This window comes from Acipenser ruthenus, chromosome 19 (assembly GCF_902713425.1).
Source record: "Acipenser ruthenus chromosome 19, fAciRut3.2 maternal haplotype, whole genome shotgun sequence".
Lineage (NCBI taxonomy): Eukaryota > Metazoa > Chordata > Actinopteri > Acipenseriformes > Acipenseridae > Acipenser > Acipenser ruthenus.
Genome location: NC_081207.1, coordinates 25,120,237 through 25,137,049, shown reverse-complemented (window position 1 = coordinate 25,137,049; position 16,813 = coordinate 25,120,237). Strand labels below are relative to the sequence as shown.

At 41.0% G+C, this 16,813-nt stretch overlaps 1 protein-coding gene across 1 annotated transcript; it reads left to right on the top strand.

The window, feature by feature from the left end:
- Positions 1-1,906: 1,906 nt before the first annotated feature.
- On the top strand, positions 1,907-14,314 carry LOC117424710 (hepatocyte nuclear factor 4-beta-like). The gene is made up of 10 exons (XM_034041374.3): positions 1,907-2,441; positions 7,068-7,239; positions 7,336-7,430; positions 9,487-9,593; positions 10,511-10,663; positions 10,888-10,975; positions 11,261-11,413; positions 12,212-12,445; positions 13,542-13,667; positions 14,046-14,314. The coding sequence occupies exons 1-10, from the start codon at positions 2,327-2,329 to the stop codon at positions 14,138-14,140; spliced, it is 1,338 nt and encodes a 445-aa protein (XP_033897265.1). The 5' UTR covers positions 1,907-2,326; the 3' UTR covers positions 14,141-14,314.
- Positions 14,315-16,813: the final 2,499 nt, after the last annotated feature.

Here is a 16,813-nt window from a genome sequence, read left to right as displayed (position 1 = left end):
TAGAGTGTTTATTTGGTATCTCTGGCACTGCTCTTAAGTGGTTTAACTCTTATCTAACAGGGTGCCAACAATTAATCTCCGTGGGCGGGTTTAGTTCTGAGGTTGGGTCAGTAACAGCTGGTGTCCCACAAGGCTCTATCCTGGGCCCTGTATTATTTAGTATTTATATGTTTCCCCTCGGCCACATATTAAGATCACGCGGTCTGAATTATCATTTTTACGCAGATGACACTCAAATCTATATTCATTCTGAACCTGATATTGATGCTGCTGCCTCTGTTCTTACTGCCTGCATCTCTGATATAAAAAGTTGGATGTTGCAACATTTTTTACACCTAAATTATAATAAGACTGAGGTTATGCTGTTAGGTATTCAGTTCAGTTACATAAAACCAATGCTGTAAATTTGTCAGTTGATGGTACCGTGCTTGAGTTCAGATCTAAAATGAAAAATGTGGGTGTGATTTTTGATCCTGGGATAATCGCATGTGTCAGGTTAAGGTTTCATTTTTTCACATATAGCTAGGCTTCAACCTATGCTCTCTGTATCTGCAGCTGAAAATTTTTTTCATGCGTGTGTTTTCTCTAGGATTGATTATTGTAATGCCCTGCTCGCTGGTGTCTCTAATAGCAAATTCTGAGGCTAGAATTTTGTCTAGGTCACGCTTTGGGGATCACATTACACCTGTGTTGGAGGCCTTGCATTGGCTGCCTGTTAGGCATTTTTATGATTCCTTTTCCTAGTTTCTGATTTTGTTTCTACATGTTATTGTTTTTGTTGAATTTATCTTTGTTCTTGAAGCGCTCTGAGACAATTGCTTTTAAGGGCGCTATATAAAATAAAGTTTATTATTATTATTATTATTATTATTATTATTATTATTATTAGGGCTGATGTAGGGCTGGAAAAAAATATGAAAACATTTTATTATTAAGTGTTGTGCAATTGTTTATTCATCTAAAATATCAAACACTGAATCATAAATGTGGAGGTACAGCTAAAGTCTTGCTTTAATTGTTTTCATGCAAACATGGCAAAATTATATAGCTTACATCTTCAATACTGATAGTATAGGGGTACTGATGTGGTGGATTTCAGCACAGCAATATAGTAGCAATGCAGTAGGTTTCAACTGCAGGTGAATACAAGACTAGGGGTGTAAACATTGTTTTGTGTATGTGCTCTCCACAGTGAGCCTTGGGTGCCCTCTGGTGGTATCTTTTAATCCTGCAAGGAAGAGTAGTTTCCAGTCATATTGAATCAGTAGTTTAATCAGTAGTTGTTGGGAGGCTCTCAGTTATAAGTGTGGTTTATAAAATCAAAGCATCGGGATCCATCACCTTGTGGGGAGTATATTGAATGACTTTTTGAGAGTTGTTTAAAAATGCGTTCAGTAAATCAAAAAAAAAAAAAAAATGGCATAAACAGGGCTTTTACTATTGATAATGCCTGGGCAATGCATAGTAAAAGCCAGAAACTGTGTGGCTGAGGAAAGATACATTCCAGAGCAGGGAGAGCAGGGTGAAGGTGATGGCTGATGTCATCTCAGAAGAGATCAATAAACAAGTTTTAAACAACATGGGCACTCAATTCAACAAAATGGCTTATAGAAGAATGCTCTCTTAGAATCAGATTTATGAAGCAATGGAAGGCAGGAGAACAGCTGCTCTCTCCAGTGTCTAGCCTTCCCTAATGTTAGCGCTAGTGGAGCTGGTAACGTTATGTAAGTCAGCAGGTTTTACAGGGCATACACGTATTACTGTATGATTATGATGCGTCCCCTTTAAGTGAATGTCCTGACTCTCTCCCTTATTATACCTTATTAGACTATGTACACATGTATCCAGATAAGAGGAGATACGACAAAAACAAGGTGGGTACATCTCTCTCTGGATTGGCCCAAGGTCCTGAATGCGTTGGAACTGAAACTAAGACTGAGAGACAGACAGAAAGAAAAAAGAGACTAAGAGATAGACAGCACAGAATAGAGAAAGTAAAAGAGGAGAGAAAGAGAGAGTGAGAGACTTACTATACAAATAACTTTTTATAAGATTTTGATAATTACTGCTCAGTAATTTAACTTTAATTGTAGCAGCTTTGACAATACATATTTAAGTGGAATGAAAAATACAACGGATTGAATTGAACTGAATTGAAGATAGAAAGCCTGGCTTGCTCGTTGCACTGTACTGACAGTGTGGTTGGCTGGTATCGTGTGACTGTCTACCTTCTTGCTGTGCAGTACAGACACAGGCCACTAGCTCTGGTCTCTGAGCACTCTGGACTGGACTGTGCTGGGGTTGGTGAGAGTCTGCAGTAGGAAGCATGAAACTGTCCGGGACAATCGTGGATTTGGATATGGCTGACTACAGTGTGTCCCTTGACCCCTCGTACAGTATGCTGGAGTTTGATAGCCTGAGAGTGCTCTCTGTCGGGACCGGTGAGTTAGACACACACACCCACACCCAGTCACACACTTATGTACACTCCCACACACACACACACACACACACTCCCACACACACCCACACACACCCACCCACACACACACACACACACACTCACACACACACACTCACACTCACACACACACACACACACACACACACACACACACTCACACACACACACACACACACACACACACACATACTCACGCAAACTCCCACTCATTCCACACACACACACACACACACACACACACACACACACACACACACACACACACACACACATACTCATGCAAACTCCCAGTCATTCCCCCACACACACACACACACACACACACACACACACACACACACACACACACACACACACACACACTCACAGTCTCTTTAATGCACGCACAAATATATAAAAACAACAAACACAACTGGGAATCCCTGGATGAAAAAAATAAGTATATATACACTATTTACAAATTGTACCACAAATATATATTTCAGATATTGTTAGAATGTATTCTTGTTGGCCCCTGCTATCCATACAATATGCATGAGATATATTCTGAAATACATGGTAGATATATTCTGAAATACATGGTAGATATATTCTGAAATACATGGTAGATATATTCTGAAATACATGGTAGATATATTCTGAAATACATGGTAGATATATTCTGAAATACATGGTAGATATATTCTGAAATACATGGTAGATATATTCTGAAATACATGGTACATATCCTTGATACATTTAGACGATTGTTTGTTATTATAAAGTTATTATCTGCTGTTACAGTTTTTCTCAATTGCTTAAACACATTTCCTGAAACGCTATTCACATTTTCAAAACAGTTAACACAAACCCCACAACAGTATCACATTTTGCAAAACGACACATATCAACTGCAAAATGCACTAAGACTATCAAAATATAGTACACCTATTTCAAAATCAAATAAGCACATCAAACAGTACAACAATGTCATAAAATGAAAAGCTCACCTTATCAGTATTTAAACAAAGACTAAAAAAAATACTAAGTATAAGCTTCAATATGACATGAAATCCTAAATACAAGCTCCCTCATGCTGTAGTCAACTTGAAACGTTGTTACTGTAAATACTGTAAGCATGTTACCACACACAATGTTATATCAACAAAAACGTTTTTTTTTTATTTTTTTATATAACATTGTGTGTGTGGTAACGTTGGTAACGTTGTTGTATTTTGGAACCAGGCTCCATATATTTTACATCCAGCAATGTCAATTTACATATTGTGCAGTATGTAAATGAAAAAAAAAAAAATTGCATTCTGTAAATTCTGTTCAAATCCAATAAGGCGAAAAAGTATACTGAAGAATTGAAAAACAAAAGAACAACAGAGATTTCTATTTGAATTTAAATGGGACTTCAGGGACCAGCCATTCTCTCCTCTCTGTTTGGCCACAAGTTTTCGTCGACATCGCATCTAATGTCCTCCCTTGCAATGCAGCGAGATAAAATCGTCAGGCTTCACAGCCTGCGTTCATTGCATCCAGCAGTGACATTTGGTCTTGAGGATGGTTATCATACACCTTCCATCTCCATGCTGAGAAGAACTCCTCAGTAGCGTTCAGGAAGGGGGAGTAGGGTGGGAGGAATTCCATCATCATGCGACGATGTGCTGCAAACCACTGCCTCACCAGAGCAGAGTTGTGGAAACTGACATTGTCCCACACCACCACATAGGTTGGCAAGTCAGCCCTCACTTACTCTCTCTCCTCAACAGGTATAAGGCTGTTATAGAGATCATCCAAAAATGCCAAAAGGCGAACAGTGTTGTATGGGCCAAGGGTGGGGATGTGTGCAATTACACCATTTTCAGCTATTGCCGCACACATTGTGATGTTTCCCTCACGCTGTCCTGGCACATTCACCGTGGCTCTGTGACCAATGATATTTCTCCCACGTCTCTGCACTTTGGCCAAGTTGAACCCCGCCTCGTCCACATACACAAACACATGAGGGGATTCATTGGCCTCCAGCTCCATTATTCTCTGCAAAATATTCAATACAATAGTAAAGCAACATTGTTTGTTACTGTATTCCAAAAGTAAGTGTTAGCAAGGCAATATTGCAAGTAAATAAATTACTGTGCTTTCAAGAGGCCTTACCTGTATATATTGGTACCTTATCTCCTTCACTCTGTTGCTGTTCTTCTCAAAAGGGACCTTGTACATTTGCAAACATGTCTTGATTTTGCAGCACAGAACTCTGAATTTCTCTGAGACTGATGCCATTATTGGCAATAACCATATTCACTATTGCTGTCTCTTGTACATCAGTAAAAACTTTTCCTCTGCCACCAGAGCGGGGTAGTCTTTCAATCCTGTAAACAAAAACACATGGATATACAAAGTCATTACATAAATGGCAAAACTGCTCTAACATATATTGTACTGTACAGTAAAACTGTGAAGAAATGTGTTCATGTGGCACTTTTGCATGATCACATACTATATTCATACATACCTATTCTTATTCGTGAAAGTCCTGATAATTGAAGCCACAGAGGATCGGCTGAGATTTTGCTGAACCCTTTGCCCAGCCTCTGCCATTGACAGACCACAATTGTAGCCCATATGTCATTCGAAATGTGTGGACGGCGTCCCCTCCCCCTTCCCCTTCCCCTTCCTCCAGCTCTCCCACCTCGCATACGGACCACTCTTCCTCTGGCACCTCCAGGTTGTGGCTCCTGTCTAATTTGCTTTTCCATTTTTTATCATCAACTCCCTGGTAGCCTCATCTATAAGTGTTTTTCAGCAGTGATAATTGATTGAACAATTTAGAAATTAGGATTTCTACCAATGAGAGAAAGATAAACAGATTTGGGAGTGGTTGCTTTCAACTGTGAACAAATTAATTCGTTTTGTTTAAAGAGACATACTTGTGTCAAGTGCTGAGATTTGTATTTAGAGTTTTGCAAAAATGTGCCTGACATTTGAATTATGTGTCAAAGCAATCATAAATGATATAGTATTTTGCAAAATACGTTACTGTTGTGGGGTTTGTGTTAACTGTTTTGAAAATGTGAATAGTGTTTCAGGAAATGTGTTTAAGCAATTGAGAAAAACTGTAAGCCAACAGTAGTGTAGACCAGTGGTTCTCGATCCCAGTCCTCGGGGACCCCTGTGTATTCTGGTTTTCATTCCAAATGAGCTCTCAATTATTAACTAGACCCTTAATTGAACAATAATTTGCTTAATTAGACCTTTTTAATTGTTTTCAGCTCCTTACAAGTTTCAGATTTCACGTTACTTATATGATTTTACAGTTAACTTGAAATCTCAAACTGTTTAAGAGCTGAAAACAATTAAGAAATTGTTAGTTCAATTAAGGGTCTGTAAGTAATTGGGAGCTCAGCTGGAATGAAAACCAGAAGACACAGGGGTCCCGGAGGACCGGGGTTGAGAACCATTGGTCTAGAACATTGCTATAACGGACATTATTTTCGCTTTGTGAATAGGATCATGCATTGCTAATAGAGTATATATTGTATTGTACAATATACTGTTGCATGAGGATATATATAGTACTATATCGTTGATGTATGGGTTAGTTGATAGATCATCTGTAATGAGCTAGCAATGTAGACTTGTGTGATACAAAAAATCAATCCTAATGCAGTACTCAATATATTAGAAATCATAGGCCTTTTTCACAGAAGCTTTTACTCATGTTTCATCTGAAGAATTAACAACTCATTTAACTGATTTTTTTCATTTTTATGTTAATCGTTAGTTATTATTTATATTAGCCTACAGTAACAAAAAAAGGGTGTCAAACCTGGTGTCCTTTACTACAGCAGAGATTGTTGTTACTACAACTGTCGAGACCAGCTTCATGAATATCAAGCTGTATTATATTCAGACAAAAAAGACTCAAGAGTCAAGGCTTTGGGGTGGGTGTGATTGTAGATAAGTAACAGCCGATGCAGGGTTCATGGTATCTGGACCGGGATTGGGGGTTTACTCACTGATTGATCATTAACCGAGAAAATAATCAGAAAAATACAGCACCAGTATGTGTATATAGGCCATATTCACCTTGCCTTCCCTTTTAAAAAGTGTAAAGAGCTTACTATGAAAGCCTCATCAGCAGTCATCTGTTTCTCATACTGTCCCAGGCTGTAAACTGCTGTAACTCATGGATGTCTTTTCTGTACACTTGGTGCCACAGGGAAACTCAGTCCTGTTGGTTTCCATCAACAGAGGTTTGAACTGACACACTGTTAACCCCACTGAGGTTTGTGGATTGGCAGAAATTGACTAATGAGCATCCAGGGCCAAGGATGCTGATATTGTATACTATTGTGTGAACAAGATCTTTCACCTCAATGTAAAACCAAATAGAAATAAACAAATACATAAATAATGTCCAGCAGTAGACTGGATTTTTGGAAGCAGTTTGATGCTGCAACGAGATGGTTTTTTTTGGTTTCATGCTGCAGGTGGAAACAAGGTTTATAAAGATGACACGCTGTTGCTGTTGCTGTTGCTTGATTCTTAAAAGATAACTGAAGGGTGTACATGGTCCAAAAATAGTCCACTTTGACACTTGTTTTCAAATTGACAGATGTTCTGATGCCTGACCCCGCCCCCCAGGCTGCTGTGACCAATGAGATGGGCGCGCTGTGTTTGATCTGCGAAGACCGCGCCACGGGGAAGCACTATGGTGCGGCGAGCTGTGATGGCTGCAAAGGATTTTTCAGGAGGAGCGTTCGCAAAAACCACGTCTACACCTGCCGGTGAGTGTGCACAAGACAAGTCTGCACTGCTGTGTATGTGTGTGGTTCTGGTGTCTCCTTCGCTCTCAGCCCCTGTGTGTCTTCCTGTCTCTTCAGGTTCAGTCGGCAATGTGTGGTGGACAAGGACAAGAGGAACCAGTGTCGCTACTGTCGCCTGCGGAAGTGTTTCAGAGCCGGCATGAAGAAGGACGGTGAGGGCTGGCTTTCACTAGGGTTGATGGTGTAGCGATGATGGTGTGATTGCAACAGAGGGACTGTTGTGATATCAGTGATTTATATTCTTTTAACCCACACCCCCCCTCCCCCAAACTTAATATAACCAACTTCAACTTTAAACGACAAGCCGAGGAGTTAAAAGATCCCATTATCTGAGAAAATATATCCAATTACAGCAGTCCCTCGGCTAAAACCACACCCTCGTCACTTGCCTAGGCCCTCCTCTTCTGGGAACTAGCCTTAACAGGAAGGATGAGGGCAAGGTTTCATTAGGAGAGAAGCAATTCAGAACAGGTGATATGATTACTCCTTAATAAATATTAGAACTGTCGTCCCCCAATCAGGAAGCTACATTGCATGGCACTTCCATGTGGGAGCTGACCACAGAACATTCAGACAGAAGCAGCTTTATGAAAGTAAAATGGAAAGATAAATAAATCTGTCAATAGGAAATTTACAATGCTATACTTTTACTATGGCACTTTTATCAGGGTTACTCTAATTCTGGTGGGTTTGCTTTCATTCTGATATGATCTAATAGGATCATGGAGATATCAGGTATCATAAAAATGAAAGAGGAGAACCATTTGAACATCCTTTAGCCCCCCCACCCTTGTATAAGTATGGTAAAAACTGCAAATTACTCAGCAAATTTACTATGGCAAACCTGGGTCCTGGGTTTGGCAAGCTTTTAAGCATGCCGCCTGAATGACAGAGCTGCCGGTGCATGGACAGGAAAGAGTTAAAGATACAGCTGAGTGCTGATAACAAGACTGTAAAGGTCACCCTGCATCATGCAATCAGACTGAGGGCAGTCCCTCCCTCTCCTCCCACTCAACTATCTACCAAAGAGGTGTACTGATCATGTACATACATTTCAACAGACTTCATATATTTCCTTAAACACTAGAAGTTTTCAGATCCCAGACATCATTTTTTTCATATTGAGAAGCAGAGAGAGAGTGAACAAGAGACAAAGAGAGAGTAAGAGAAAGAGAGGGAGCGAGAGGAGTGAGAGACAGAAGGGTGAGAGAAAAAGTCAGAGATTGAGAAAGAGACGGGCTTATCAGCTATAAACTCGAAAGTAAGGTTGGAGGAATAACTGCATTTACGACACTGATAAAATATGAAAAGCTGACAATCTGTCCTGTAAATGATTAACCAAGTTCAGCACTGCTAAGCGGGCTGATCCATTGAGTACATGCAGTATCTGTGAGAGAATATTAGATTTCAATTCAATCAAACAGAAAATTCAATTTGATTTTACACCTTTGAATTTCTTAATAGTGACCACCTGAAGGCTGTAACGATTTTAATATGCTAGCTAGCTCCATTATAAAAGGCCATAAAACTAAAGCCGTTCAGTTTGTTATCGGCCAATCAAAACTCATGGAGATATCGGGTGTCATAAATCTCAAACAGTGCTGTTCTTGCTTTGTTTCTGTGCTGTTTGTGCTGTGACCTACATACATGTTTTCCATAGTTGCGAAACAGGTTCCATTAGTGTCTTTAGCTCTCCCTTCCTTTGACTGATGTAATTTGATTGTTGTCAAGGAAAGCACCACTTTATAACTAATTGGTTTCAGATTGGACTAATTCCACTGTCTGCTGTTTAGAAGCCAACAAATGGACTCTGAAACCCAGAGATTTAAACATAGCTAGTTTCCACAGTAAATATAGCATGCTAACATAATTTATTTTAAATAATGTAGACTATCAGACTCTTGGGATATAGGGGGATGTCGGTGTGTCCGTACATCAGTCCGTCTGCATGTCACACTTACATGTTTGCATAGATCTGGAGAACCACTTATCCAGTTGTTATGAAACTTGTTACGAATCCCTTCACTCCACCGTTCTAGCTGCAACCAGCCTATGTGACCTACAGAAATGACTCTATAGCATTTCATTTGAAATACTGCCTAAATTAATATGAAGAGAATGCAGTATAAAAGTTGTACAGTACCAAGTGCTTTTAGCATTGTGTTTGTTGTTGATCCCCTCCTCCCCTCCGCTTCCTTTCTCTCTCAGCGGTTCAGAATGAGCGGGACCGCATCAGCAATCGCAGGCCCGGCTGGGAGGAGGCTGACTCTCTCTCTCTGAGTATTCTGCTGCAGGCTGAGGCCATGGCTCACCAGGTAGGCCTGGTAAAGCTTCACCAGGACCACTGGAGATCTTTTTCCTTTGGTGTATATTTGTGTGGCTGATTCTATTAAAAGCGAGCCACTATCACTGCTAGTGTTTCAAATACTACAACTCATTTACAAAGATAAATTGCATATAAAACACATTCAATCTGAGCTCAGTGTCCTGTAGGCAGAGAAAGAGAATATAAGTGTAAGGCTCTAGGGGTCCAGCTATTTGAAACAATGTGTGAGATGCCTCTGGGAAGTAATAAATACCTAGAAATTCAAAATTCATGGTTTTATTGAGAGTTTTTATTTTTCTCACTACACTTTGTTGTTGTTATCTCAATTTAGATTGGGGTCTGCATTCTGTTTACACTAAATCAATGTATCACTTCCTAGCCATATATCTGTGGTACAAATCTGGACTAGATTGAATGAATATGTGGGAAAGCACAGCAGAGACTGCCAGCACTGTTGGAAAGCGTCCCAGTGACAGCGTAGGAGTAAAGGGTTAGAACACAGCAACATCTACTGGATGTTCAATATGAGTCAGGCACTGATGATTTTAATCCTGTTACGAATTGAATACGGCATGTATGATTTTTTTTCCCTTTTTAAAATTGTTTATACACTAGCTGTATCTTTTATTTGTATTAGATTTGGACAATGGGGCTTGTTTGCTTGAGTTTGTATAAGTTCGGTTTTGATTCATTAAAGAATGTTATTTAAACAGTAACTGTTCTTGTTAAGATGGGATCATAAGGTCGACCCTGTTTTTAAATGGTTAACTAGGATTGGTACAATGCTATTGACTGGTTGAGTATACTTCACCTTGCTTTCAATAGGCTTTACTACACCAGCTTTGGTTTTACTATGCACTGCAAAAGTTATTTTGTATGTCACGAATGTGTGTGTGTGTTTTGCAGTTCTCAGCACCCCCGCTGCCTGGAGCTGACATCACCAGTAAGAAGTTTGCCAGTGTGACAGATGTATGCGAATCCATGAAGCAGCAGCTACTCCTATTGGTGGAGTGGGCCAAACACATCCCAGCATTCTGCAAGCTCCCATTGGACGACAGGGTACAAGCCCATCCTTCCAGCCTTTATTGCAAATCAAACATAATCACATCGTACTACTCCTGATCATCATCAGTGTGTGTCTTACTCTGTCTCTGTGTCACTGTGTGTCTCTGTCTCGCTCTGTGTCTTTGTGTCTCTGTCCCACCCTGTGTCTCTGTCCCACTGTGTTTGTGTCTTTGTCTCACTGTGTTTGTCTGTTTGTCTGTCTGTCTGTTTGTCTGCAGGTGGCCCTGCTTCGAGCCCATGCTGGAGAGCACCTGATCCTGGGAGTGGCACGACGCTCCCTGCCTTACGATGACATCCTGTTGCTGGGTAAGAGAGAGAGCGAGGAGACCAGTCCACACTAAAAATCAACTAGCATTACTGCAGTACATCTATATGATCAGTCTTATCAGTAAACATGTTGTGCTGGGATGTTATATATCCTCATAAAAGAGTAAATTATTGAAATGACTTTTACACATTTTACACATTTAAACATAATACAACAACCATCACAAAAACAACGATGGCACACTGAAATGATGAAATGACCACCATATACCACAGGAATCACCCTGGACAGGTTTGTGTGTAATGGCGCATTTCTCTGATCAGGTAATGACTTCGTCATCCTGATGAGTGGGCCGGACCCCGAGGTGTCCCGAGTGGCCGTACGGATCCTGGACGAGCTGGTCCGGCCGCTGAGAGAGCTGGACATCACTGACAGCGAGTTTGCCTGCCTGAAGACCATCATCTTCTTCGACCCCGGTCAGTAAAGCACTCCACTGCAAAGACAAAGAAAACAACTTTAACTGTATACTAGCAAGGAACTAATTCTTGGTGTAGGTGCTATCGGTAGGAGTGAATAGCTTCAGATGTCATTTTAATTATTACTATTTCTTTTTTACATTTGCCTTAGTATTGTTTGATGTTTGCTATCATCCTGAGTGATTCCAGGAAACTATGTGATCTTTAATTTATTGATCTGTGAGTAGTTTATTGCAAGTTAATTATAGTTTATTCCTTTAAAAAAATACCTTTGCTTCAACGCAGAGCCCCCTTTCTCCCCACTCTCCCCCTCTCTCTTTCTCATTGGCTATGGTTCCAGGCCCAGGTTCTCTTTCTCTCTCTCACTTCTCTCCTCAGTCTCCTCACTCTCTCTGCTCCCCCTCTCCCTCTCTCTCACTTCTCCTCAGTCTCCTCACTCTCTGCTCTTCCCCCTCTTTCCCTCTCTCAGTCTCTCACTTCTCTCTTCAGTCTCCTCTCTCTCTGCTCTCCCATCTCCCTCGCTCCTCACTCTCTGCTCTCCCTCCTCTCTCCCTCTTACTTCTCCCCTCTCTCTCCTCACTCTCTCTGCTCTCCCTCTCTCTCTCTCACTTCTCTCCTCAGTCTCCTCACTTTCTCTGCTCCCCCTCTCTCCCTCTCTCTCCTTACTCTCCTCACTCTCTCTGCTCCCCCTCTCACCCTCTCTCTCCTCACTCTCTCTGCTCGCCCCCTCTACCTGTCTCTCACTTCTCCCCTCAGTCTCCTAACTCTCTCTGCCCCCCCCCCCCCTCTCTCTCTCAGACTGCCCCGGTGTGGAGCAGTCCTTGGTGGTGAAGCAGCTGCGGTTCCAGGCCCAGGTTTTGCTGGAGGACTCGTCCAGTGAGCGGCGCGGCCGGTTTGGAGAGCTGCTGCTCTTGCTGCCCCCCTTGCAGAGTGTGGCCTGGCAGATGGTGGAGCAGCTCCAGCTGGCTCGGCTGGTAGGGGCAGCCCAGGTGGACAGCCTGCTGCAGGAGATGCTGCTCGGGGTGGGAGGAGGTACGCAAACCAGCCAGGGCTGTAGAGAGGAAAGGTTTAGATAGGAAGTGAACTTCATCAGAGTCAAAGTGAAAATAGTCTGTAAAACTAAGCAATGTACAGGGACTTGCAAGAAAGTTGTTATGCTAATTAACTTGTTTTTTGAAGCCTGAGTGATTACCCCTTCAACCTGCTATATCAACTGCAGTTATCACAGTATGGGCAGTTTGTCTGCGCTATATAACAGTTCTGTAATCGAAATTGTAGATTACAATCGATAATTACAGTCTGACTTTTTTAATAGAAAATCACCTTGAAGACCACTATGACTTTGGGTAATTAATGCTCATGAAAATTGTGTGACAATAGCACTGGGCTGGTAGATGCCAGCTCTGCTAGCGAGTGTACTTGAAACTTGACCTGAACACCCCCTGCCTGCCATTCATTCCTAGGGTTCTCCAAAGTCCTTTAGTGAGTGAATTAGTGCTCATGGTGCAAATACAGTTCTCCGTGATACAAGTGGTGATGTTGTCTGGTTTGGTGCTGGCCTTTGGCCACAGCTCCGGATCGTGTTAGCTGTCTAAACAATGAACAAACAGGTTTTTAAACAAGACAGTACAAACAAACACAACACTCATGTTTTTCATTGTTCTCCTTTTTAGGCTTTCTCTAACCAATTACAAAAGGAACAGATCACTTCACTACGTCCCCTTTTTATACCGTCACCCATGACTGTAGCTCCACCCCCTTTCTAGATGGCCGACTTCCATCTAACCCTGGGAATAAACTGTTGTGCCGTTTAGTCCAGGGTACTCTGTTCCCTTTACACAGCGCCCTCGCAGGTCGGGAGGGAGATCTAACACCAAGAATCATTCGATCTCTGTCACAGTACTGTAATGACTGGAATACAAGCACGGGTGATATTTAGAATACTAACACAAAATACGAAACGACAGCAGCTACACCAGTACTGTAAACACCACAAATGGTTTCTGAACCAACCCAAGACCTTGTTTGTCCCTTTCATTAAAAGCAAAAATGTACAGATACAAAACTAGGAAGACATAAAAAAAAATTCAAGCATGCTTTTTTTAACTGATGTTCTCTTCTTTCACAGGAAGTCGCAGTGCCATCCCAGAGTACTCCCACCCTGGACCTCCACTTCCACTGCCCCGTGAACCTGTGAGGGCTAATACGATGTTGCCTAGCAACTTTACCTCTGTAATCCACCCTGTACCAAGCTGTGAGTTTCCTGTTTGTTTTCAAGACAAAGCTGCCTGATGTTCATGTCAACTCAAACTCAGAGTTCCTCATTCATTATTTATTTTAAAACCACATCACTTTCTTTTCTCAAAGTGTTATTTTGCTTCCATCCCTGTCTTTATTATTATAAGTGCAACAATAATAATAATAATAATAATAATAATAATAATAATAATAATAATAATAATAATTAAAACAAAATATATTAGCTTAACAACACACTCACAAGATCCTAAATTGATTTATTTATTTTAATTTTATCATTTACCAGTAGAGGGCCCTTGTAAAAATACTTGTAGAACACTTTGTAGTTCAGACATTTGTATGAGTATTGATTTGATTTGTGTTTCTTTTTCAGCTGCTATGGACAGGCCCCTCTCCTCTCCGCCAACAGGAAGTGAGATATATGAACAAGACCTGCATGCCCGCATCCCCAAACAAGAGATACTCTGAGAGAGAGAGAGAGAGAGAGAGAGAGAGAGAGAGAGAGAGAGAGAGAGAGAGAGAGAGAGAGAGAGAGAGAGAGATTTATTGCAAACCGAACAAATTTTGATGGAGGGGGGCTGGGGGTATTATCAATAATTACGCTTATTCTGTAATTTTTATAGAACAAATATATATATATATATATATATATATATATATATATATATATATATATATATATATATATATATATATATATATGGGCTTCAGTGAGTTACAAGAAAATAATTTAATCCAGGGTTTCTGTGACGTCATAAATTACGAGACCGAAGGTCAAGTAATTTATAAACTGTCACAGAAACCCGAGATGGAATTGTTTTCCTGTAACTCACTGAAGAGGCCCATCTGTTATTTTGTATAATACATGAATACCCTTATACCCTTGTGATGCTGATATTAAAGAAGATGAGGTTCAGCAGTAGTACAGTTCGGGTTTTTGTTTTCGTTTCTTTTTTTAAATACTGTTTTTCAGTGCTGTACAGACGTTCTATGTCGTTATCTGTTCAGTTTCTCTGAGATACGAATGTACCAGCTTTACATCTTTTTTTTTTTTTTTTAACGTATTCTCATTGTGTTGATCATTCACGGGGCAATGGTGAGAGGTAAGTGTAGTGCTTCATGACAGCTCGGAGAGTGCCAAGATACTTGAAGGGAGTTAAAGGGTTAGAACAGGAGCCTTGCTCTCAGTGATGGAGAACCTTATTGCCAAAGGCTGGTCCGGCGACCCAAAACCCGAAAACACAGAGATAGAATCCCCCACTCTCGGAGAGCTGCTTACGTGGCAACTTGGGAATGGAGCTACACATAAGGGATTGAAAGGACAGAGGACCCAACTCTCGGAGCTATCCACCGGGACTGAACGGACCTCCGAAGGAGAGCCTTGAAAGGAAAAAGGTTAGAGGGACTCAGGATCGTGGAACAGAGCTTACAGGAGTCCTGGAGCTAGAAAGAAAGAAGTAGTGAGATTAGAAAGAGATCGAAGGACTGCGACACAGATTTTGCATCGACAGCTGAGAAGGAGAGAGAGAGTCTCCAGAAATTAGTATAGGGAAAGTGCACAAGCTGCGACAGGATAGAGAATATGGCCGGGGGTCCCCTCTGGCCCGACGCAGAACCTCCAGCTCGAAGGGCATAGCCCAGGGAGGCCGGGGAAAGTGAGCCTCACTAACCCCCCCGGATGGGACCGGTGCAGGGCTGCTGAAACAGAAAGGAGGAGAAGGGGAGGAGGTTGGGTACGAAAACGAACAAACGCTAGAGAGGGCGGAAGTGGAGACTTATATAGTAGAGGGAGAGTGATTGACAGGGAGATTAGAGATAGGGGAAGGATAGACGCAACTCACCAGCGGCCCCTGAAAGTCAACCTAAAGGTTTACACTTAATGAACATTTCTGTACTGTGGGTGTTGTCGCGTGATTGAAAATGAGACATTTTGTGTTTGAATTGAAAGCGATGGTCTGGAGGAGTCAAATGGGTCAAAGTTCAAGTATATTTTCCTCTAGAGGAATTATCACCTTTTGATGTCACTACTGTGGTATTATCACTTTTTTTTCAAATGGCTCAGGATGCAAATATAGCCTTCATCCATGTATTATATCCTCATGCAACAGTATATTGTACAATACAATATATGCTTTATTAGCAATGCATTCCTGTAACATAAAGTGAATACATTTTGAAAGTGTTGTTTATACCTTATACAGTTTATACAGTATCTGATGAATAGAAAATAAAGAAGGCATCATGAGGCAAACCCAGGACAGGTCACATGATCGACTAACTTTGGCAGTTAGCTGTTAGTTAGTTAGTTGGCCTGGTAATAGGTAGAAGCAATGATGTATCAGTGTTTGAAAGGTTTGTATGGAAAAAATCCCAGAAGAGAACTACTGTGTATTCTACATGAAGTTGGAGATGAATGGTGACTGACAGGGGAAGATAAAGGATGCAAGGCATCAACCAATGTGTAGAATAACACTGCATGCAGCCACACTGATGCAGAGCCACGGTATTAGAATATACAGACATCATGTTACTTGTCACTTGAGTAGTCATTTTAAACAGGGTAGTTATGTAAATGTAACAGGTCATGACAAAATAATGTTATATATTAATATGGTAACTTACGGTATAAACCCCTATATATATATATATATATATATTTTTTTTTTTCAAAAATATGAAACCCCAACACCAGTTTTGAACAAAATGATACCTCTGGAGCAATTACAAATAATAAACTAAATAATACTTTAAGGAATGCATACAAATTGTGGGCCATCTCTCAACAAGCCTCAAATTCATGGCAAAATGTATGTTTAACAAAATGCAACATCCCTGCAGTATTGTAAAAACAACCAACGCAGAGAGATTTTATTTTTGTCCAGCAGAGGGAGACACACTACACTAAAAAAGAGGGTATTTCTTAATCTAAAGAGCATTACATGTTCAGTCAGCATGTTAATGTGACAAATGATCAGGGATCTGGTGATTATAAAATTTAAATGTTCGTGAAGGGGGTGGATGAGGAGGAGGAGGAGGAGGAGGAGGAGGACGGGGATCAAGTGTAGCTGTATGGTGTTTAACCTTGGTATCTGGGGTCAGAGGTCATGACAGTCAGTGCAAGGGTGAGCTTAATCACATGAC

Excerpts from the sequence above, each read along its gene's own strand:
- LOC117424710 (XM_034041374.3), top strand. The coding sequence starts at position 2,327 with ATGAAACTGTCCGGGACAATCGTGGATTTGGATATGGCTGACTACAGT. Across the intron at positions 7,431-9,486 it reads AGCCGGCATGAAGAAGGACG|CGGTTCAGAATGAGCGGGAC; the intron begins GTGAGGGCTGGC and ends TTTCTCTCTCAG. Across the intron at positions 9,594-10,510 it reads CTGAGGCCATGGCTCACCAG|TTCTCAGCACCCCCGCTGCC; the intron begins GTAGGCCTGGTA and ends TGTGTTTTGCAG.